General features: G+C 28.9%; 2 protein-coding genes across 4 annotated transcripts in view; one reads left to right on the top strand and one right to left on the bottom strand.

Annotated features, from left to right (window-relative positions):
- Positions 1-1845, bottom strand: part of frmpd2 (FERM and PDZ domain containing 2) — a 33825-nt gene extending 31980 nt beyond the window's left edge. The window contains exon 1 of the mRNA XM_073828811.1: positions 1660-1845. The gene's annotated coding sequence lies outside the window, so the exon portion shown is untranslated. The remainder of the gene's footprint in view (positions 1-1659) is intronic.
- A 2637-nt stretch (positions 1846-4482) lies between these two features.
- mapk8b (mitogen-activated protein kinase 8b) overlaps positions 4483-23697 on the top strand; it is a 25859-nt gene continuing 6644 nt past the window's right edge. The window contains exons 1-10 of one of the 3 annotated variants that reach the window (XM_073828752.1): positions 4483-4636; positions 9944-10123; positions 10261-10390; positions 10971-11029; positions 12077-12215; positions 13496-13661; positions 17554-17625; positions 19810-19992; positions 22989-23113; positions 23273-23336. In XM_073828752.1, coding sequence (XP_073684853.1) covers positions 10002-10123; positions 10261-10390; positions 10971-11029; positions 12077-12215; positions 13496-13661; positions 17554-17625; positions 19810-19992; positions 22989-23113; positions 23273-23336 — 1060 coding nt within the window. In that variant the 5' untranslated portion in view covers positions 4483-4636; positions 9944-10001. Of the gene's footprint in view, positions 4637-9943; positions 10124-10260; positions 10391-10970; positions 11030-12076; positions 12216-13495; positions 13662-17244; positions 17317-17553; positions 17626-19809; positions 19993-22988; positions 23114-23272; positions 23337-23697 lie in introns of all 3 variants that reach the window. The other 2 variants (XM_073828753.1, XM_073828751.1) reach the window with 2 other exon arrangements.

The following is a 23697-nucleotide window of genomic DNA, read 5'->3' as shown; positions in this document are numbered from 1 at the left end:
CAGATTTCAGTGACCTATAATGTTGTTTTATACAACATATGACCATTTCCTCCATAAAATGAATAGGTTTTCTAGCTGTATGCATGCTCAAAGAAAGGTTGGTGAAAGGTCGATGTACTAATTAACATTTAAATTGGCTTGAAAACGTTCAGTCTAAATATTTTTGAGAATTACGTTAAAGCATCTAATTCTACTCTATAAATCTGATATATATATAGTGATTTGTATATGCAAAATGTCTTTGTTAACTCATCTAGTCACCAGTTGCCCTCTATATTGGATTAGCATGACTTTTGCCCCTCAGGACTGACACTTTCCACACCTTTCCATTACTACAAAACACTGATTTCAAGAGATTTACCTCGCCATTTACCTTTGAAATGAATGTATATTATGATTTTCTTTTAATAGAATTAAGCTGCAATTAAAGATTTAAGTTTAATGTATGTGAAAACACTAACTTTGTCAAAATTGCATCACTTATCTTGTCTGAACTAGGCCTAAATGTACATTGCCACTCAAAAGTTTGGGATCACTAAGATTTTTAATGTTTTTAAATCAAATCAATATTATTGCAATTTAAAATAACAGTTTTTAGTTTAATATACTTTAAAATATAATTTATTTCTGTGATGCAAAGCTGAATTTTCAGCATAATTACTCCAGTCTTCAGTGTCACACAATCCTTCAGAAATCATTCTAATATGCTGATTTATAACTTTTATTATCAAAGTTGAAAACAATTGTGCTACTTAATTTTTTTTTGGATCCTGTGATGCTTTTTGTAGGATTCTTTGATGAATAAAAAGTTAAAAAGAACAGAAATTATTCACAATATAATTTTTTTTCTAACAACATAAGTCTTGACTATCACTTTTTATTAATTTAGCACATCCTTGCTAAATAAAAGTTTTGATTTCTTTCAAAGAGAGAAAGAAGGTAAACATTTTCTGACCTCAAACTTTGACTGAGATGTTTATTGTTACAAAAGATTTCTATTTTAAATAAATGCTGTTCTTTTTAATCTTTTATTCATCAAAGAATTCAGAAAAAAGTCACAGCTTTAAAAAAAAATATTAAGCACCACAACTGTTTTCAACATTGATAATAAATCAGCATATTAGAATGATTTCTGAAGGATCGTGAGACACTAAAGACTGGAGTAAAGATGTTGAAAATTCAGCTTTGCATCACAGAAATAAATTAAAATTTAAAGTATAATAAAATTGTAAACCACTATTTTAAATTACAATAATATTTCACAATATTACAATTTTTCCTGTATTTTTAATCAGATAAACGCAGCCTTGATGAGCAGAAAAGTCTCCTTTAAAAAGCATAACAGGTTGTGTGAAGTGAAAAGTGAAAAGTTTCATATGAAATACTATTTTGTATTAATGCAGAGAATTTTACAAATGCAATGCATGAATAGACAAAACACTACTTTATTATTGCACCTGTCATAAATTACATAACTGAATCTATATGGAAAAATAAATTATTTATTACTAAAATGCAACTACTTTTAAATATATAGTGCGACAATAGACATCCCATTCCAAACTTCTTATATATAAAAGAATAACATCTCTCCACATCTCTGTGCTCAAGGACACCGACTATGTAAAAGTTCAAGGACGAGTTGTAAAGCATGTTTACCTTTCTACATTCGATACACGCAGAGTTGTTCTCCAGATATCTTCAGCTCAGGATAAATCCTCTCAAGCATCTTGCTGTGTGCCTCTCACTTCCATACTGACAAACTCACTACTTTTATAATTATCAATATGACCGGCTCCGGCGTTATCATCCAGGAATATCCTCCATTGACATGTTGTCGGCGCTGTGTTTTGCTTAATTAGTCCTATTCTTAGAGTCCAGCCATAAGAACTCAATTGGATTAGAGCAAAGGTTTGACATGGTCAGTGGGTGACCAATCACTCCCCACCAGTCCTTCACTAATCTGACTCAATAGATGTGACTCTGTAGATTTCACTACTGGACACCAGTTTATTCTCATCATGCCATTGCATTTTGCATTTTAGAAATGTTATATATATAATTGAAAATTCTGAAATGGATCCCTCAGATCTTTTCCTTTTTGAATGAAAATGAATTATTGAATTATTGTAAGCAGCACTTACTCACTAAATTTTTTTAAATTTTGTCAAAAGGTCATATAGCAGAAACACAAAAACATTAATGCATCATCATACTAAACATGAGCTGTTGATTGCACAATTTTAAAAACATAACAATAGGTGTTTTGGATCCAAAAGTTGCTTGAGTTTGAGATATTAAAAAGCATGCATCCAAAATATTTTTAAATTGTAAGTGTCATTTTTACCAATTTGTGTTGATATCTATACCCAAATCCTGTTTTGCAACACTTATGGGTAAGGCTGAAAGTATTATATAAAATAAAAATTGCATTTTATTAAAAAATTGTTTAAAAAATGAGAATGCAAAAAAAAAAAAAAAAAAAAACACTTATGGAGAAAGGATATAAGGCTTTCCTGATACGTCAGGATACGTGTAAAATAAAGTAAAATTTTTATATAATTAAAAAAAAAAAATTGTTAGAAAAATTAAAAATGTAAAAAAAACAGAAACACTTACGGACACATTGCATTTCATAAACTGCTATAAAAAATGTAAAAAAAAAAAAACCAACAACAAAAAAAACAAACAAACAAACACTTATGGATACATTACATATGGCATTCCTGATACGTAAGACTGGATTTGTCATACAAAGTAAAAATTGCATTTTATATCATTTAAAAAAACATGTTTAAAAAATAAGATATATATATATGTGGATAAATTATATTAGACCTTCCTGATACTGAAAGCGTAATATAAAGAAAAAATTGCATTTTATATCATTTAAAATTTTTTAATAAAATAAAAATATAATAATTTAAAAATTATTATTAAAAAATGTAAATGTTAAAAATAAAATTAGGGATATGGATGCAGTTATGGATAAATTATATAAGGCCTTCCTGATATGTAAGGCTAAAAGCGTTATATAAAGTAAAAATGACATTTAATATCATTTAAAAATTTGTTATAATAAAAATAAAAATGTAAAAAAAAAAACACTTATGGATAAATTGCATTTTAAATAATAAAATTTTTTTTATAAAATAAAAATGTAATAAAAAACACTTATTGATAAATTATCCTGGTACATAAATCTGAAAGTGTTATATAAAGTAAGAAATGCATTTTATATAGTTCAAAAAATTGTTATAAAAATGTAAAAAAGAAAAAAAGATAAATACTTATGGATGAATTGCATTTTATATATTTTGTAAAAATGCTATAAAAATAAAAATGAAAAAAAAAATTATGGATATGGATCCAGTTATAGATAAATTATATAAGGCCTTCTTGATAGGTAAAGCTGAAAGTGTTATATAAAGTAAAAATGGCATTTTATATCATTTAAAAAATTGTAATAATAAAAAAAGAAAAAAAAGGAAAAAAACACTTATGGATAAATTGCATTTTAAATCAGTTAAAAAATTGTTTTAAAAAATAAATGTAATGAAAAACAGTTATAGATAAATTACATAAGGCCTTCTTGGTACATAAAGCTGAAAGTGTTATATAAAGTAAGAATTGTATTTTATATAATTAAAAAATTGTTATAAAAATGAAAGAATGAAAAAATACTTGTGGATAAATTGCATTTTATATATTTAAAAAAATTGTTATAAATAAATTGTTAAAAAATAATAATTATGGATATGGATCCAGTTACGATAAATTATATAAGGCCTTCCTGATATGTAAGGCTGAACGTGTTATATAAAGTAAAAATGGCATTTTATATCATTTAAAATTGTTTAATAAAAAAAAAAAACACTTATGGATAATTTGCATTTTAAATAATTAAAGAATTTGTTATAAAAAATAAAAATGTAATAAAAAACACTTATAGATAAATTATACCAGGCCTTCCTGAAGGCTGAATGTGTTATATAAAGTAAAGCATTTAATTTTAAACATTTAACAATTAAAAAAATTGTTATACAAAATAAAAACGTTTAAAAAATATTCTGATTTATGGAATGATAAAAAGAGATCTCTGTAAAAACCTTTATAGCTTCTAATATGTCAACAAACATTCTCTTAATGTATGGAAATTAGCCTTATGTAATGAGGTAATGTCTCATTTGCATATTAACACAACATTTCAGAATATTTAGCTAATGTAATTAAATAACTGGAGAAATTAAACTTACATATATTCTTGGTGGTTTTATAAATTAAAATCATTATATATTTTTTTCATTTCGTTCTCCTGGTTATGTAACTGACCAGTTAAAGTTAGTTTAACTAAACTAGTTTAACTTTTCGTTATGTCTATACAAGCAACGCGACGTCATCGTAAGAGCTCGATGACGTCGGGCGAAACGCAGAAACTGCGCACGTCACATGCACGCAAAGGCGCGGTGACGTAGTACGCAAGTGTCCGCAGCTCAAGGCCTGCCAGTGGACGGAAGCACAGTGAGCGCACAGCTTGTGTCTTCAAGTGGAAAACAAGACGAATACAGCATACTGCAGTGTTCACTGGGTCCTTTTCGAACCCCGCTGTTGAACTGGCTGTGTATCTTTTAAGAGGGTGAGTAAACATTTGCAGTTTAACCGCTGATGTTTTTAAGGTGGCTTGTGGGGGAGGGTAACGCACCTCAGTAAACACCGTTGACTCGCTGCTTTAAGCTCGTTATTTGGGAGAATAAACATTTTGGAGAGCTCTTTCACTTACTAGAGGTTATTGTGTTTAACATTCAGTTGTACGATGTGCTGTATCGATATGGCAGGTAGTACTGTGGTAACGTTACTCCGATATATACACCATACTAGACGTTTACCATATGATCAATCAAATAACATTGTATTGCTAAAGTGAAACATGCTGCTTTTGATATTAAAAACCATTCTGTAGTTCTTCTTCCAAATGACATAATGTGTAAGGCTGAGATCCACATCTAACATTGGCTGTGTCTCAAAAGCTACTGAGCTGCCCACCTTGACAGCATTGTCCATTATGCCTAAAAATGCTGTCTATCTAGGGAATCTCCTTGACTTTTCAGAGGCGTTTTGTCTTTGTGCATAACTCACTGTGCTCTGCTCATAGAGATAGTCTTTCACTGCGTAAACCAGTTTGATTTGATTTGGATTCAGTGTAATGGACCCTACGGAGGTGTGAGGAGTCCGATCAGAGATATTGAGGTCGGTGGTTGCGGATGGTGCTGAGAGATGTTGAATTCAGGGCATTCGGGTGCGGTTCTCCATATTATTTTAGGAGATGATTGACAGTTTCCATTCACATTGCTGTTTAAGAATGCAGTATCTGAAGTATGAATTAAAATGGAATCGCAAAGTCTTGATACCGCAAGTGTGGATCGTTAAACGGTGTGCTGAAATGGATGTTAATGGATTTGAATATGATTTAGTGCTGGTTAGGGCTTCAACAATTAAATAATCAATAAAAATCAATAATGAAAATAATGGCTTCCACCAATTACGTCACTTCACAGTAGTGAATATAATATTTCTATGGACAAAATGCATCTGAAATATAGTAAAGGACATAGACTGAACGGTAGAAGTTAACATACAGTTTAGTAATTTTGTATTCCTTTTGTAATTGTTTTAATTTAGTGATTTGTAAACTTTTTCGAAGCATTAATAAAGAGCTTTGTATGATTGAAAAGTTCCCTTTGCGCCAAAAATAAATTAAAATATACATACATTAAAATAATAATAGTAATAATGTTAATAATCACATACAAAATAAGTCGATAGATAAACACAAAAATAAAAGAATAAATTTAAATTTAAATTTATTTAAACTTTAAAATGGTGGGCAACTTTTCTTTTGTAATTACAAAAAATAAATTTGTAAATTTAATTTTGTTAAATGTAATGAATGTAAAACAAATAGTTTTGTAATTACATTTCAGTGTAATTTTCCTTTTGCATTTTTTTTTTTTCAATTTAATTAATTTATTTTTGTCAGTATAGCCTATATGTACACTACCAGTCAGGTTTTTTTTTTTTTAAAGAAGTCTCTTTTTGCTCACCAAGCAAACCATTTATTTGATTCAAAGTACAGAAACAACAATAAAATTTAAAAAATATTTTTATTATTGATATAATTGTTTTCTATTGGAATATATTTTAAAATGTAATTTATTTCTGGGATTTCAAAGCTGAATTTTTACTCCAGTGACATGATCCTTCAGAAATCATTCTAATCTGCTGATTTGCTGCTCAAAAAACATTTATTATTAGTATGTTGAAAACTTCTATGTAGAATTTTTTTTTCAGCTTTCTTTGATGAATAGAAAGTTCAGAAGAACAGCATTTATCTAAAATAGAAATCTTCTGTGACATTATAAATGGCTTTATCATCACTTTTAATCAATTTAAAGCATCCCTGCTAAATAAGAGTATTAATTTCTATCATTTCTGTTCCAAAAAATTATAAAATTAAAAAATTATACTAGCTCCAAGCTTTTGAATGGTATTGTGTATAATATTACAAAAGGTTATTATTTTAGATAAAAGCTGATCTTTAGATCTTTCTATCCATCAAAGAATCCTGAAAAAATGTTTCAACTGTTTTAAATATTGATAATAATAATAATAAATGTTTCTTGAACAGCAAATCTGCATATTAGAATGATTTCTGAAGGATCATGTGACACTGAAGGCTGGAGTAATGATGCTGAAAATTCAGCTTTGGAATCACAGAAATATATTACATTTTAAAATATATTCAAATAGAAAATAGTTATTTTAAATAGTAAAAATATATCAAAATTTTACTGTCTTTTCTGTACTTTGAATCAAATAAATGCAGGCTTGGTGAGCAGAAGAGACGACTTTAAAAAAAAACATTAAAAAGCTTACTGTTCAAAAACTTTTGACTGGTAGTGTATACGTTCAATTATTTTCAAAGCTTTACAGATTGTACATACAACTCAATCTGAATGCAGATATGTTCAGTGTTAAGTAACGCAAGTTACGTAATAATATTACTTTGTCCAAGTAATGCATTACTTTTTAATTGACAAAAAATATCTGAGTTACTTTTTCAAATAAGTAACGCCAGTCACTTTCCCCTCATTTATTGATTAAAAGCTCTCCTGTCTCCATGTTAAGAGAAATTGTGAGTAAGATGTTACTTTAGTTCTAGAATAAATGTGAACATGCATTAATTCATCTCACTCACTAAAAACAGATACAGTATTCTTCGAAATGAATAAAAACAGTGAAATTCAACGCAAACCTGCAATAATTAAATATGTTAAATAATACAGATATCCTTTATGTATTTAATCCCATTTTATTAACCTTCGATAATCCAATTCATCCATACTAATAAGCAAAAATTACATAGTAGATCTTATTAATATGCATTGAGGGAAAACAATCACACGAATGCGGCAAAAGAACAGAAAATCTGTCCTGATATGGATGTAAAGAGGGCTGTCACTGCAGCATCCTCAGCTTAATATGCTACATCTGAGTAAAGTCTCAGCTTGTTTTCTCAGTTCCCTGAGCAGTGTACCTGTTTAAATATGTATTTCTGCTTCGAGTCACTATAACGCTGACGATGCGTTAAGAAGAGGCTGTGTTGCGGCTTCTCAGTTCAAATTCGTCACCTGCTTTTCAGTCTTGTCGTATTTGCATATGCTTTCATGGCAGAACATGAATATTGATATTTTGCACCATTTTAATGCTATTCAATATTTATCTTGATATTGATGCATTTGCTCTGAGTTTCTCTTATCTAGTTAAAAATAACGCATGTTTTTCACTGAACTGAAATTATTTCGACATATGTACAAAGAAGAATGTAGCAAAAATGGCAATATTTTATATATATATATATATAAAGTTTGGGATCAGTAAGACTTAAAGAAGTCTTTTATGCTCATCAAGGCTGCATTTATTTGATCACAAATACAGAAAAATACTGTAATATTGCAAAATGTTATTACAGTATAAAATAATTGTTTCTGTTTTAATATACTTTAAAATCTAATTTATTTCTGTGACGCAAAGCTGAATTTTCATCTGCCATTACTCCAGTCTTAAGTGTCACATGATCCTTCAGAAATAATTCTAATATGCCAAATATTTTTTTGGAACCTCTGTTTTTTTTTTCAGGATTTTTTGATTAATAAAAAGTTTAAAAAACTGCATTTATTCAAAATATAAATCTTTTCTAACGATGTATATCTTTGCTGTCACTTTTTATCAATTGATAAAAGGTGTTAATATTTTTTTCTTTAAAAAAAGAAAGAGTAAAAATTTACAGACCCCAAGGAATAAATCACAGAAATAAATTCTACTTTAAAGTATATTACAATAGAAAACCACTTTTTAAAATTGCAATAATATTTCACAGTATAACAGTTTTTTCTGTATTTAATCAAATAAACTGAGCCTTGATGAACAGAAAAACTTCTTTTAAAAAACATTAAAAATCTTACTGATCCCAAACTTGTATGGTAATGCATATTGTTAGAAAAAAAGTTATATTTGAAATAAATGCTGTTTTTTTTTTTATTTTATTCAAAGAATCCTGAAAAAAGTATCACAGGTTCCAAAGACTGGAGTAATGGTGCTGAAAATTCAGGAATAAATCACAGGAATAAATTCTACTTTAAAGTATATTAAAATAGAAAACCACTTTTTAAAATTGCAATAATATTTCACAGTATAACAGTTTTTTCTGTATTTAATCAAATAAACTGAGCCTTGATGAACAGAAAAACTTCTTTTAAAAACATTAAAAATCTTACTGTTCCCAAACTTGTATGGTAATGCATATTGTTAGAAAAAAAATTATATTTGAAATAAATGCTGTGTTTTTTTTAATGTTTTATTCAAAGAATCCTGAAAAAAGTATCACAAGTTCCAAAGACTGAAGTAATGATGCTGAAAATTCAGGAACAAATCACAGGAATAAATTCTACTTTAAAGTATATTCAAATAGAAAACCACTTTTTTAAATTGCAATAATATTTCACAATATTACTGTTTTTTTCTGTATTTTTAATCAAATAAACTGAGCCTTGATGAACAGAAAAACTTCTTTAAAAAACATAAATCTTATTGATCCCAAATTTTTGAATGGTAATGCATATTGTTAGAAAAAAAATTCTATTTGAAATGTTTTTTTTATTTTTATTTTTTTATTCAAAGAATCCTGAAAAAAGTATCACAAGTTCCAAAGACTGGAGTAATGATGCTGAAAATTCAGGAACAAATCACATGAATAAATTCTACTTGTATAATTTAATATAATAGTTTATTATATTAAAATAGAAAAACACTTTTTTAAATTGCAATAATATTTCACAATATTACAGTTTTTTTCTGTATTTTTAATCAAATAAACACAGCCATGATTAACAGAAAAGATTTTAAAAAACATTAAAAGTCTTACTGATCCCAAACTATCCCCGAATGATAGTGTATACGGTAAAAAGGCTGTAGTAATACTTTTAATTTATTCAATAAAAAAAGGAGTTCACGCTGTTTTTGCTAATGAAGTTTAAATCAGAAACTCACAGTTACACTTTGGAAAACTTAATGACTAAATAAAAAGCACATTACAATCATTGCAAGATGCAAACTGTTCCTCTTTTATATATGTATCCAACAAAAAAACAATCACTATTATAAGAATATCATTTCTACTTGCAATGCACAGTTGCATTGTGTTCTTGTAGTCTAGGTCTCATAACTCATAAATTTGCATTTATGCATTTTACCTGACTTTGAAGTTAAAGTTTTTGCGAAAGCATGTTTTATTAGCAAACCACATTATTTGTTCTTTCTTTTCAACTGCATAATCAGGACCAGATGAAAGCACACTCATTAATTTCTTTCTTTTTTGTCTTTTCAGATTTTTGAAGGGGAAGTTCTTCTTGAATGCCCAAGACACAGTCAGTACGGTTTTCACCATGAACAGGAACAAGCGTGAGAAGGAATATTACAGCATAGATGTAGGAGATTCAACGTTTACTGTCTTGAAGCGATATCAGAATTTAAGACCAATTGGATCTGGAGCGCAAGGCATCGTCTGGTAGGTTTCATGGATTTATTAGACTGTAAAACAAGAAAGCGATTATCAGTAAGACTCTTCATATAAGTAGAACGTGTGCTGAAGGACAAGCTTGTGTTTGACTTTCTCTTTCTCTTTCTGATTTTTGTATTTTTTAGCTCTGCGTATGATCATGTCCTTGAACGAAATGTTGCAATTAAGAAACTTAGCCGACCCTTTCAAAACCAAACCCACGCCAAACGGGCCTACAGAGAACTGGTCTTGATGAAATGCGTCAACCACAAAAACGTAAGACATGTTTTGCTCTGTCTGTGGGTGTGGGTGTATAAAAAAAAAAAAAAAAAAAAAAAAGTATGAGGGTTTGAGAGATTTATAATGTTTTTGAAGTCTTTTCTGCTTAGCAAGGCTGCTTTTATTTGATTAAAAGCACAGTAATATTGCGAAATATTATTATCATTTTAAATGGCTGTATTCTGTGGGAATATCTGTTAAAATGTAATTTATTTTTGTGGTCAAAGCTGAATTTTCAGCATCATTACTCTTTAATGTCACATGATCCTTCAGAAATCGTTCTAATATGCTGATTTGCGGCTCAAGAAACATTTCTGATTATTATCAGTGTTAAACAGTCATGCTGCACATTTTTTGTCGAAACCATAGTACATTTTATTTTTTAGTATTCATTGATTAATAGAAATCGTGTGGTAACATAAATGTCTTTACTGTCACTTTTGCTCAATTTAATGCATCCTTGCTGAGTAAAATATTAATTTCTCATATATATTGTACTTAATTTTGTAATGATATATTTTAAATTGTAAGAGCAGCACAGGGCACATCTTTTATGCAGTATGCTTTCATTTCACAGATAATTGGCTTGCTAAATGTGTTCACGCCACAGAAGACACTTGAAGAATTCCAGGATGTGTAAGTTTTTCCCATTGTCAGGGCTCAACGCTAAGGATTTTTTCTACTGGCCTGGTCGAGTAAAATAAATAAATAAAATAGTTGTTTTCATTGTTTCTGATAAATGTATCCTTTACAAATAAGGTTATGACACCAAAAACTTTCGCTTTAATAACTTAACTAATTTAAATTTTAAATATTGTTAGGCTAGAGAACACTACATAGTGTTTAGGGCTAACCCTAACCCTAAAAAATAAAATAAATCTGATTTCATAGGTCCCTAAAATGTTCATTTTTGGTCAACTTTTAATAAATTGGTGTTATATATATATATATATATAGATGTATGGTTGAATATAAATTTATCATTAAAAAAAGGACTAAAACTTCAATTTTTTAAAATTGTAATCAAAATTGTAATTTTGCAAACTGGTGTTTTTGGAGCCCAAAAAGTCTGCAAACATTTGAAATAAATAAATAAATAAATAAATATATTTTTTAATTAGACATTATATATATATTTTTGCAAAAGCCCTGTCTGGTTACATTTATATTTTATTTAATTTTATTTTTATTTATTTTTTATATTTAAAAGATTAATTAAAGTTTTAGTCCTTTTTTTTAATGATAAATTTATATTCATTTAACAATTTTAACAAACAACAAACATTTATTAGAAATTCAGAATAATATCAGAATTTTATTGTGGTTTTGTTGAAACTTTAATAATAATTTAATAACTTTAATAAAACATAATAATTTATTATGTATTCAATTGTTTAGACATTTTTGATTATTCAAAATGTAATTAAACTATTAAACAGAATTCAGAAAAGTTTAATTAAAAAAGGAAACCGAATTTGCGAGAAGAAAAAAAAAAAGTAACTTTGGCTTAGGATTAGTTCAAATGTGTTAAATAAAGAGATGTAACAAGGTATTGATGAATTTGCTTATATGTAGTAGATGCAATTGAAATGTGTCTCAAAAATCCTGCATAAATCACAGATCTCTTTGTGTATTTGTGCATATATGCTTGTTTATTTGTGTTCCTCACATGCTTGTCTGCAGGTATCTGGTGATGGAGCTGATGGATGCGAATCTGTGCCAGGTCATTCAGATGGAGCTGGACCACGAGAGACTCTCATACCTGCTTTATCAAATGCTCTGCGGCATCAAACACCTACACGCTGCTGGCATCATACACAGGGTACAAACACACACACAGTCCAGTCAAACAACAAATACACACACAATGTATTGCTATATTTCAAAGCCTAATCAACTGGTTTGATTTATACACATATTAAATATAAACAGCTGTAAAAGCAGAAGAAAAACTAATGCTAAGTTACCGTCAATGGAAAGAGTTATATCACTTTGCTAAACTAATGACTTGATGTTCTAGTTTTTATGGTTTTATACTTTTTATAACCCATTTATACTTTTAACACTAAACCTGTGCTGTCAATAGAAACAAACGGTAAAAGAAAAGAGTTAATAATTAATCTCATAGTTTCTGACCAGAAATACGAAATATTTATTTATTTATTTATTTATTTATTTATTATTAAGTTGTTAATGTTTTTAGTCATTTTTTTTAAATAATGCATTTATATTCTCCCGTAAATCTAGGAAATGTAAAACAGACAACACAAAAATCTGAATTTTGTTAATAAATTTAATACATTGTTAAAGTTTTATGTATTCAATTGTTTAGACATTTTTGATTATTCAAAATGTAATAAACCATTAATTTGTAGTTGTTGTTTATTTGCAAAAGTTTCGTTATTTAAATTTAATGTTTTATATATATATCTTAAAAATTCTGAAAAAAATCTAAATTTTATTGGGGTGATGTTAATCAAATTAATAAATGTATTGTAAATGTATTTATTCTTCAGACATTCTTGATTATTAAAAATGTAATTAAACCATTAAACAGAATAATTAAATATAATAATTAAAACAAGGAAACAAATTTGGGGAAAATAAAATTAAAAATGTGGAATAAAATAAATAAAATAAAACTGATTTCATTTTGGTCAACTTTTAATAAATTGTTGTTTATTTGTAAAAGGTTCATTATGATTTTTTTTCTCTTTGTCAAATGATTTAATTATGTTAAAGTTGTATGTATTCAATTGTTTAGACATTTTTAATTTTGTCATTAAACAGAATCCAGAAATATTCATTTTTGGTCAACTTTGAATAAATTATTGATTATTTGACATGCTTTTGATTACTAAATTTTATTTCAACCATTAAAGATAAAATTAAATATGGAAAAAATAAAAAGAGAAAAAATGGAATCCAGAAAAATTAAATTGAAATAAAATGGAGTGTGTTTTAGAAGAAAATACTATTTCAGTCTTTCTACTTCAAAATCCCATGTTTAACTAACGCAGCTCATTACTTGCTGTTTCTTTGTAATTAATTGTGAAATTTTTACCAAAATTCCTGCTGACCTCTGACCTCCTCACTTCCCAGGATCTGAAACCCAGTAACATAGTAGTGAAATCCGACTGTACGCTGAAGATCCTCGACTTCGGTCTGGCCCGGACGGCCGCCACCGGCCTCCTCATGACTCCGTATGTGGTGACCCGCTACTACCGCGCCCCAGAGGTCATTCTGGGCATGGGTTATCAAGCTAACGGTGAGTACTAACCTGCTGTCACTGCTTTGCAGCATGTTCACGTAAAGGGTCCCACACGAGCACATCCACACCGTTCTGCTAAAAACAAGCTCGACCTCACCAAACGGTAGGGGTGCTCCGATCGATTGGCTCATTTATATAATCTTCATGTAGGGGAGGATGCCTAAAAATGTGTGTTTTTGTTAATTAATTAATTATTTAATTTATTATTATTATTGTTTGCTAGCCTTGATAAACACAAATAAGCTATCTACATAAATAATTAGAATGGTTAAATGTTTATTTGATTACAATTTAAAATATTAATTAAATGTTTTAGTCAATTATAATGTAAATAATACATTTATATTCAACCATACATTTTGAAAAATTAAAATAGACCACAAAAAATGTCTTTAAAAATTCAGAAAATTTCAGAAAAAAAAACAAAAATCTGAATTTTATTGTGGTTTTGTTAATAAATGATTAAATTATTACAGTGTTATGCATTCAGTTATTTAAACATTTTTGATTATTTAAAGTGTAATTAAACCATTAAACAGAATCCAGAAAATTTTAATTAAAATAAGGAAATAGAATTTAGAAAAATAAAATTAAAAATATGGGGGGGTGGAATAAAATAAAACTGATTTCATAGGGCCCTAAAATTTTCGTTTTTTGTCATCTTTTGATAAATTGTTGTTTATTTGCAAAAGTTTGATTATTTTTAATTTATATAATGTTATATATACAGTGGTGTGAAAAAGCCCTCTTCCTGATTTTTTTTAATTTTTACATGTTTGTCACACTTTAATGTTTCAGATCATCAAGCTAATTTAAATATTAATCAAAGATAACCCAAGTAAACACAACATGCAGTTTTTGAATAAAGTTTTTTTTATTATGAAGGGAAAACAAAATCCAAACCCACATGGCCCTGTGAGAAAAAGTGTTTGCCCCCTAAACTTAATAACTGGTTGGGCCACCATTAGCAGCGACAACTGCAATCAAGCGTTTGCCATAACTTGCAATGAGTCTGTTACAGCGCTGTGCAGGAATTTTGGCCACTCATCTTGGCAGAATTGTTGTAATTCAGCCACATTGGAGGGTTTTCCAGCATGAACCGCAGCATCTCAATAGGATTCAGGTCAGGACTGTGACTAGGCCACTCCAAAGTCTTCATTTTGATTTTCTTCAGCCATTCAGAGGTGGATTTGCTGCTGTGTTTTGGATCATTGTCCTGCTGCAGAACCCAAGTTCGCTTCAGCTCGAGGTCACAAACAGATGGCCGGACTTTGCCTTTCACGATTTTTTTGGTAGACAGCAGAATTCATTCCAGTCTTCCAGTCCCAGACCATCACACTACCACCACCATATTTTAGTGTTGGCGTGATGTTCTTTTTCTGAAATGCTGTGTTACTTTTACTCCAGATGTAATGGGACACACACCTTCCAAAAAGTTCAACTTTTGTCTCGTCAGTCCACAGAGTATTTTCCCAAAAGTCTTGGGGATCATCAAGATGTGTTCTGGCAAAACTGAGATGAGCCTTTATGTTCTTTTTGCTCAGCAGCGGTTTTCGTCTTGGAACTTTGCCATGCAGGCCATTTTTGCCTAGTCTCTTTCTTATGGTGGAGTCATGAACACTGACCTTAACTTAAACTTTTTTCACACAGGGCCATGTCAGTTTGGATTTTTTTTTTTCCCGTACATAAAAAACCCCTTCATTCAAAAACTGCATGTTGTGTTTACTTGCGTTATCTTTGATTGATATTTAAATTAGTTTGATGATCTGAAACATTAAAGTGTGACAAACATGCAAAGAAATAAAAAATCATTAAGGGGGCCAACACTTTTTCACACCACTGTATATAATCTAATTTAAAAAAAATTTGCAAAAGCCCTGCCCAGCTTCACATAACTCCGTTTGCAGTGCATATTTTTTTCCACGCTCATATTAACGGATTAAAACGTTCAAGTTGCGCTCCAGGAGCGGTGCGTCTGCAGCAGTACAGAGATCGTTTCCGCACCGAGTCTGTGTTGCACGCACAGAATTAAAGTGACAGCGCATTGTTTGTGGTAAATGCAAACAAGGATTGACACATAAATGCATATAATTAAAGTTTACTGTGTTTCACAGTCAACGCATATGAGTTTTTTCTAGATTTAAAGGAAAAGAGCATTTTTAAATAAACAAAACCGTAATATATGTGACCCTGGACCACAAAACCAGTCATAAGTGTAAATTTGTCGAAATTGAGATTCTTACGTCATCTGAAAGCTGAGTAAATAAGCTTTCCATTGATATATTGTTTGTTAAAATAGGACAATGTTTGTCTGAGATACAACTATTTGAAAACCTGCAATCTGAGAGTGGGAAAAAATCTAAATATTGAGAAAATCACCTTTAAAGTTGTCCAAATGAAGTTCTTAGCAATGCATATTACTAATCAAAAATAAAGTTTTTATATGTTTACGGTAGAAAATTTACAAAAAATCTTCATGGAATATGATCTTTACTTCATTTCCTAATGATTTTTGGCATAAAAGAAAAATCGATAATTTTGACCCATACTATGTATTTTTGTCTATTGCTACAAATATACCCCAGCGACTTAAGACTGGTTTTGTGGTCCAGGGTCACATATGGCACTTGTAGAGGTAGGAAAACATCGTTCTTTATTAACAACAGGATTGCTTTTAATAAGCATTCAAATGCAAAAGAAAATCAGTAGACAGGGCTCCACAGTGCGATCATTTCACTCACATTTGCGACTGAAAACTACTACGCGCGACTGTGAAAAATATTTAGGAGCACTAAATCCCGATCAGCATATTTGTGTTTGCGCTGAGGGCAGTTTCAAAGATTTCTACGCATTTTTGCAATCTTGATTAATGCATCACGGACATATCTGACCAATCCTTTCATAAACAGTATAAAGAGAGAGTAAATAAGAGACTGTGCAGTATAGAGAGCTTCCTTATAATAGAGCTTCCTTATGATAAAATGGTAAACGGTGATATTTCTTAAAACTAAAAATTAAGTGAAATGATATTTTTGCCATATCGCCCACCCCTACATCAGATAAATGCATATTCTTGAAAAATGTCTAAAAAAAATGCTTCGCTCCAATCCACCCCTCAAATAAAAGAACTCATTAAATGCCTAAAAATCTCCTGATTGGAGTTTCACTATAAATATTTCTACATGATAAAAAGAAGGCTTTAAAAAATTAGCATCAGTGATCTGCATCAACATTCCTGATGGGAGCACCCCTACCAAACGGCTGCGGTGTTTAAGCATTAAAGTCCCTTGAGGGATTCTTTTGTCCAGCTGAACCAGTTTTAGAGTTGTTTCTGCATGCACAAGCACACTGGATGGGTTTGCCTGGAGCACTGAGCATCTAGATAGAAAAAAGCATTAGTCTTGAGAAGCGAAAGTGGTTCGCTGCAGTGCAGAATTCAATTCGAAGGCCCAAAATGCTGACGTTTACTGCTGGATGGTAGCGCTGAGGAAAAATTGGCACGGGAAGATCTCGAGCAGTCGCGCTGCCCTTTATGCTTTGCTTATGTCTTCTCTTTTTCCTCTATGCTACACCGGTGTAGTGGATATTTGGGCTGTTGGCTGCATTATGGCAGAGATGGTGCGACACAAAATCCTTTTTCCAGGGAGGGACTGTATCCTTGTTCAGCCTCTAGTTGTTTGCTTGGTTAGAGCTTCTTGGATGTCCGTTAAGGGATTATCGGCCTGTGGTCCTGCCTGACGCACACTGAGATGTTTGCATGCACCTGTCACCTCTGTTGCATCCACATCAATGCACTCTGTTCTTTATATCTATGTGTGTGTGTGTGTGTGCTTGTTTTTCATTTGTGAGATTTTTGGCATTTTAATTTGGTTGTCATTTCATTTTTCAGTTGATGTCTGGTCTGTTGGCTGCATCATGGCTGAAATGGTCAGAGGTAGTGTGTTGTTTCCCGGCACAGACCGTATCCTTACCTGGTCGTCTTTACTGTCCCATTCTAAGTGTTCTTTGTGTGTTTGTCTGTTTTTGTCGAGTTATTTTACCCTTTATATGTGTTTTTGTCATTGATGTGCGAGACCTGATGAAAAGAAGGAAAAAAAGATTTTTTTTATATAGAGAGTTTAAAACAACAACTCCAATACTCAATGAAATGTCAAGTGTAAATTTTATAATTTTTATAATTATAATTTTTTATAATTTTTGCAAATATATTTTGAGTTTGTATGTTTATAATTTTATTTTTTATTATAAAATAGATATTTTTGCAAAAACTGTATTTTTGGTCAAATAAATACTGCTTTAGTGAGCAGAAGAGAAAAAATATAAAAATCATAAATGTATTTTAAAAAGTAAATAATTTTATCTTTAATAATTTTAATTTTAGTGCACATATATTTATAATTATATGTATACATTGTATTATAAAATATATTATATACTTTCACAATATTTCTGTTTATTTACTGTAATTTTGATCAAATAATATATTTGACCAAAAATACAGTAAAAACTGAAATTTTGTGAAAGTTTTAGCGAAAAACTAAAAATAAATATTTAATAATATTAATACAATATATACATATAATTATAAATAAATAAATAAACAAATAAATATATATATATATATATATATATATATATATATATATATATATATATATATATATACATACATACATACATACATACATACATACATACATACATACATGCATGCATACACACACACACACACACACAATATATTTTGAGTTTGTATGTGTATAATTATATTGTTTATTATGATATCTATATTTTTGAACTTTCACAATAATTCAGTTTTTACTGTATGTTTGGTCAAATAAATGCAGCTTTAGTGAGCAGAAGACACTTTTTTTCAAAAACCAAAAAATATACAAATCATGAAAATGTATTTAAAAAAATAAATAATTTTAGTAGTATATATATATATATATATATATATATGTAGTATTATTATTATTATTATTATTAAATAATATTTATTTTTAGTTTTATCGCAGAAACTTTCACAAAATTTCAGTTTTTACTGTATTTTTGGTCAAATAAATGCAGCTTTAGTGAGCAGAAAATACTTCTTTCAAACACCAAACAATTTAAAAATCTTGAAACATTTAAATAAACAAAAATAATTTTAGTAGTGCATGTGTATTTATAATTATATATTTTTTATTATTATAATTTTTTTTTTTTTTTTTAGTTTTTGCTAAAACTCAGTTTTTACTGTATTTTTGGACAAATAAATGCAGCTTTAGTGAGCAGAAGAGACTTCTAAACACCCCAAAAAAATTACAAATCTTAAAACATTATTTAAATAAATAAAAAATAATTCTAGTAGTGCAGATATATTTATAATTATTATTATTATAAAATAGTATATTTTTTGAGTTTTTTTAGCAAAAACTTTCACAAAATTTTTGTTTTTACTGTATTTTTTGACAAATAAATGCAGCATTAGTGAGCAGAACAGACTTCTTTCAAAAACCAAAAAATGTAAAAATCTTGAAAATGTATTTAAATAAATAATTTTAGTATTGCATATATATCTATATTTTTTATTATTATAAAATAATAGATTTTTTTTGTTTTTAGCAAAAACTTTCATAAAATTATTGGTCAAATAAATGCAGCTTTGGTGAGCAGAAGAGACTTCTTTAAAAAACAAAAAAAATTGAACATTTGTTTAAATAAATAATGTTAGTAGTGCATATATATTTAGATTTATAAGTTTAAAGAAAATTTTAACAAACTTAAACCAAATATATAATTACATATATTTTTATTATAAAATAATATATATTTTTGAGTTTTGAGTAAAATTTAATGTAATAATGTAATTTTACCATAACATTTTCTCACCGTGAACAAACTAAACATTTAAATGTCAATACTATATATGTACACAAACACACACGCGTTAATATAAAGTTAATATAACTTTTTTACTTTCAGTGGTGACTGAAAAAAAAGACTTGACACTTGACACATCATGCTACATCAGGAAATTCCTAAATGAATAAAAAGGTTAACTGCTTAATTAAACATAATTATAGCTTAGTGTGAAACATATGTATGTGACTAGGCAGTCAGCTAAGAGAGTCAGTAGTTTTCCTTAGCATGACATGTGAAGACATCGACCAGTGGAACAAGGTGATCGAGCAGCTGGGCACACCGGCTCAAGAGTTCATGATGAAGCTCAACCAGTCTGTGAGGACTTACGTGGAGAACCGACCTCGCTATGCTGGATACAGCTTTGAGAAGCTCTTCCCAGACGTGCTCTTTCCTGCAGACTCCGACCACAACAAACTCAAAGGTGAGGGATGCTTCTTTAACATTTAGGCCTGCTGTAAAGCTTTCTATAGATTTATAGTGCTCTGTTACTCTGAATATTGATTTTTGTAGATTGCAATTAGAAATGCATGGTTCTGATTGGGCGATTGATTAGATGTAAATGAAAAAATTGCATTTGAGGTTGTGGTGCAGTTACATTAGTTACTACTGACTAGTAGTAATGAGTATAAAAAAAATACAAATCTTATTTTGCAGCTGTATTTCTTTTTTTTACGTAATATAATATAATATAATATAATATAATTTAAAATTAATAATAATAATAACTAAAGCAGCTTTCAAGTTATAAGTGCTTATAATTCACTTTAAAACAAGTACCAAAAAGCAAATTAAAACTTGAAATGGTATAATTTTACTAAAAACTTTAAAGATTAGAAAAATGTAAAATTTAAGAAAAATGCAATAAAGAATAAGAAATTAAAAAAGATTATAAAACAAACAAACAACAGTTACAACACAACAAAATAATAAGAATTACACATTTTTTACTAATTAAAATTAAAATCCTAAAATAAAATATTCATCTGTGTGCATTAAATTAATAATAATAAAGAATCATTTTTAAAGATTTTTTTTTAAATTTTACAAAAAAATGTAACAATACAAAAATGTCAAATGTAAGAAAAATACAATAAAGAATAACAGTTCTTCTGTGTGAACATCAAGTAGGAATAAAATGACACTAAAAACAATTTCTAGATTAATTTGAGTTAAAATCTTACTAAAACTATTTATTTGGCAGGTGTATTTTGTTTTATATACATTATTAATAATAATAAAGAATAAAGATTTTAGTAAAGAGTATTTTAGGATTTTTTAAATTGTACGAAAATATTAAAAGAATACAAAAATGTAAATTGTAAGAAAAATACAATAAAGAATAATAAATAAAAGGTAATAATAAATAATAAGGTAAAAAAAAACTTTACAATACAACAAAAAAATAAGAATTACACTTAAATAAAAAAATTAAACTGCATATCAAAGTAAAAGCTATCCTAAAATAAAATGTTGTTCTGTTTGCAAATGCTTTAGATCTTGCAACACTTAAAACACACTTAATCTAGTTATTGATTTTAATATAAAAAATATTAAACCCTTGTGAAAGTCAAGTAGGAATAAAATGACACCAAAAACTATTTCTAGATTAATTTAAATTAAAATCTTACTAAAACTATTTATTTGGCAGGTGTATTTTGTTTTATATACATTATTAATAATAATAAAGAATAAAGATTTTTGTAAAGAGTATTTTAGGATTTTTTTAATTGTACGAAAATATTAAAATAATAAAAAAATTTAAATTGTAAGAAAAATACAATAAAGAATAAGAAATAAAAGGTAATAATAAATAAGGTAAAAAAAAAAAAAATTTACAATTCAACAAAAAAATAAGAATTAAACTTAAATAAAAAAATTAAAATGCATATCAAAGTAAAAGCTATCCTAAAATAAAATGTTGCTCTATTTGTAAATACTTTAGATCTTGCACCACTTTGAAGATATATTTTTTTTTAATTTTACAAAAAAATTAAAGAATACAAAAATGTAAGATGTAAAAGAAAAGAAATGAAAAATACAATAAAGAATGAGAAATAAGGTAAAACATCTTACAATTACAACACAACAAAAAAATAAGAATTACATCTACAAATAGATTTTATTTACAAATGCATATCAAAGTAAAAGCTATCCTAAAATAAAATGTTGTTCTGTTTGCAAATGCTTTAGATCTTGCAACACTTAAAACACACTTAATTTAGTTTTTTTTTTAATATAAAAAATATTAAACCCTTGTGAAAGTCAAGTAGGAATAAAATGACACCAAAAGAAATTTCAATATTAAAAATTAGACATAGTGTGAAACACTTACTAATCCATAGTTCACAGCTGTAAACCATTGCATCAGTGTTGTTTTTGACAACCATCTTAGATTTAGTCTTAGTCTTAGTCTTTTGGACTAAAATGCTTCTTAGTTTTAGTCAAATTTTTGTCACTTCTATATGTGATAGTTTTAGTCCAATTTTAGTCGACGAAAAGTCTAAAAGGTTTTAGTCTAGTTTTAGTCAAAAAAAGGGAAAAAAGTAGTCTTTTAACAAATTAATGTAGGTCAGTAAGTATTTTGCTGTTGGGTAGTGTCACTTATAAGTTCTGAAAATAGCAGATCTATAGTTCAACACAATGTGAGCTTCCGGATCGACTATTTTCACCAATAATTACAATAATGAAGGAATGTTTTAGAACATAAAAGACAAACAAGGATGGAATGCTAAAACGGCTTGCCATACTAGTATAACAAAGAGTATTTAATGCTAAAACGGCTTGCCATACTAGTATAACAAAGAGTATTTAATGCTAAAACGGCTTGCCATACTAGTATAACAAAGAGTATTTAATGCTAAAACGGCTTGCCATAGCGTCAGATACTTTTTAAGTTTTAATTGGCATGCACAATAAGCAGAAATGTCATGCATTTTAAACTAACATTTTCGTCTATTCTCGTCTCGTCAACGAAAACTCACACACGTCTCGTCATGTTTTAGTCGTCAACGAGCCATTTTTATCTCGTCATCGTCTCGTTATCGTCATGAAAAAAAGTGGCGTCAACGAAATGATTTCGTCATCGTCATCGTTGACGAAAACAACACTGCATTGCATATTAGCTGTATATACTGTATAGGCTATATATAGGCTCTCCTCTGTTTTAAAAGAAAATGTCAACACTGTGTTCATCAAGCCAATCGCTGGGGTCTTTAACTGTGGTAAAATGACTGTAATCTGTGACTCACTAATGGCTAATTGCTTTAATTAAAGGTGCCGGCACCATTCTGTTTGAGTTTGTTGTTTGTTTCCCTTCATTAAACTCTGATCTAGTCACAGTGATTCAAGAGCAGCATGATTGTCTGTGGCCAATTTCCTCTGGATTCGGTTTCTGATTTAAATGCAATTATTTTGCAGCGAGCCAGGCGAGAGACTTGTTATCTAAAATGCTGGTAATAGATGCGTCGAAGCGAATCTCGGTGGACGAGGCCCTCCAGCACCCCTACATCAACGTGTGGTACGACCCGTCAGAAGTGGAAGCGGTGAGTGCTGCTGTCTTCATTATTTGTGCTGGTTGACTTTCGTCCAGATGGAGCTTGAGCTGCATGATTTCTCTGGAGAGAAGGACTCATGGAGCGCATGACGTCTGCTTTTCTTTCCTTTGTGACGTATCTGATTGACATTTATCTGCTTGGTTTCAGCCGCCGCCGGTGATCACGGATAAACAGCTCGATGAGAGAGAACACACAGTGGAAGAGTGGAAAGGTGTGCTTTTTGTTTTAAAACATTGATTGTCATAAACTCATAATATTTAGTTTATTAATATTTAATATTTAATTCCAATAATTAACCCATTTTGTATCATGTTAACAGTACATATCAAAAAATGTATGTGTGCAGTGTATATATATATATATATATATATATATATATAACTTTGAATCAAATTTTACATCAAGCTAACTGTATATATATATTTATATTTATTTAAAAATTTTTCTATTATGTATTATTCTTTTCATTTTCGTAATGCCTGTTTTTAGAATTCATTGAAACATTATTTTTATATCAAGTTAAGAGTTTATAGCAAAAAAAAATTCAGAGTAACACAAATTTTCATTTACAT

This window comes from Garra rufa, chromosome 22 (assembly GCF_049309525.1).
Source record: "Garra rufa chromosome 22, GarRuf1.0, whole genome shotgun sequence".
NCBI lineage: Eukaryota > Metazoa > Chordata > Actinopteri > Cypriniformes > Cyprinidae > Garra > Garra rufa.
This window is presented reverse-complemented; position numbering and strand designations above follow the sequence as displayed.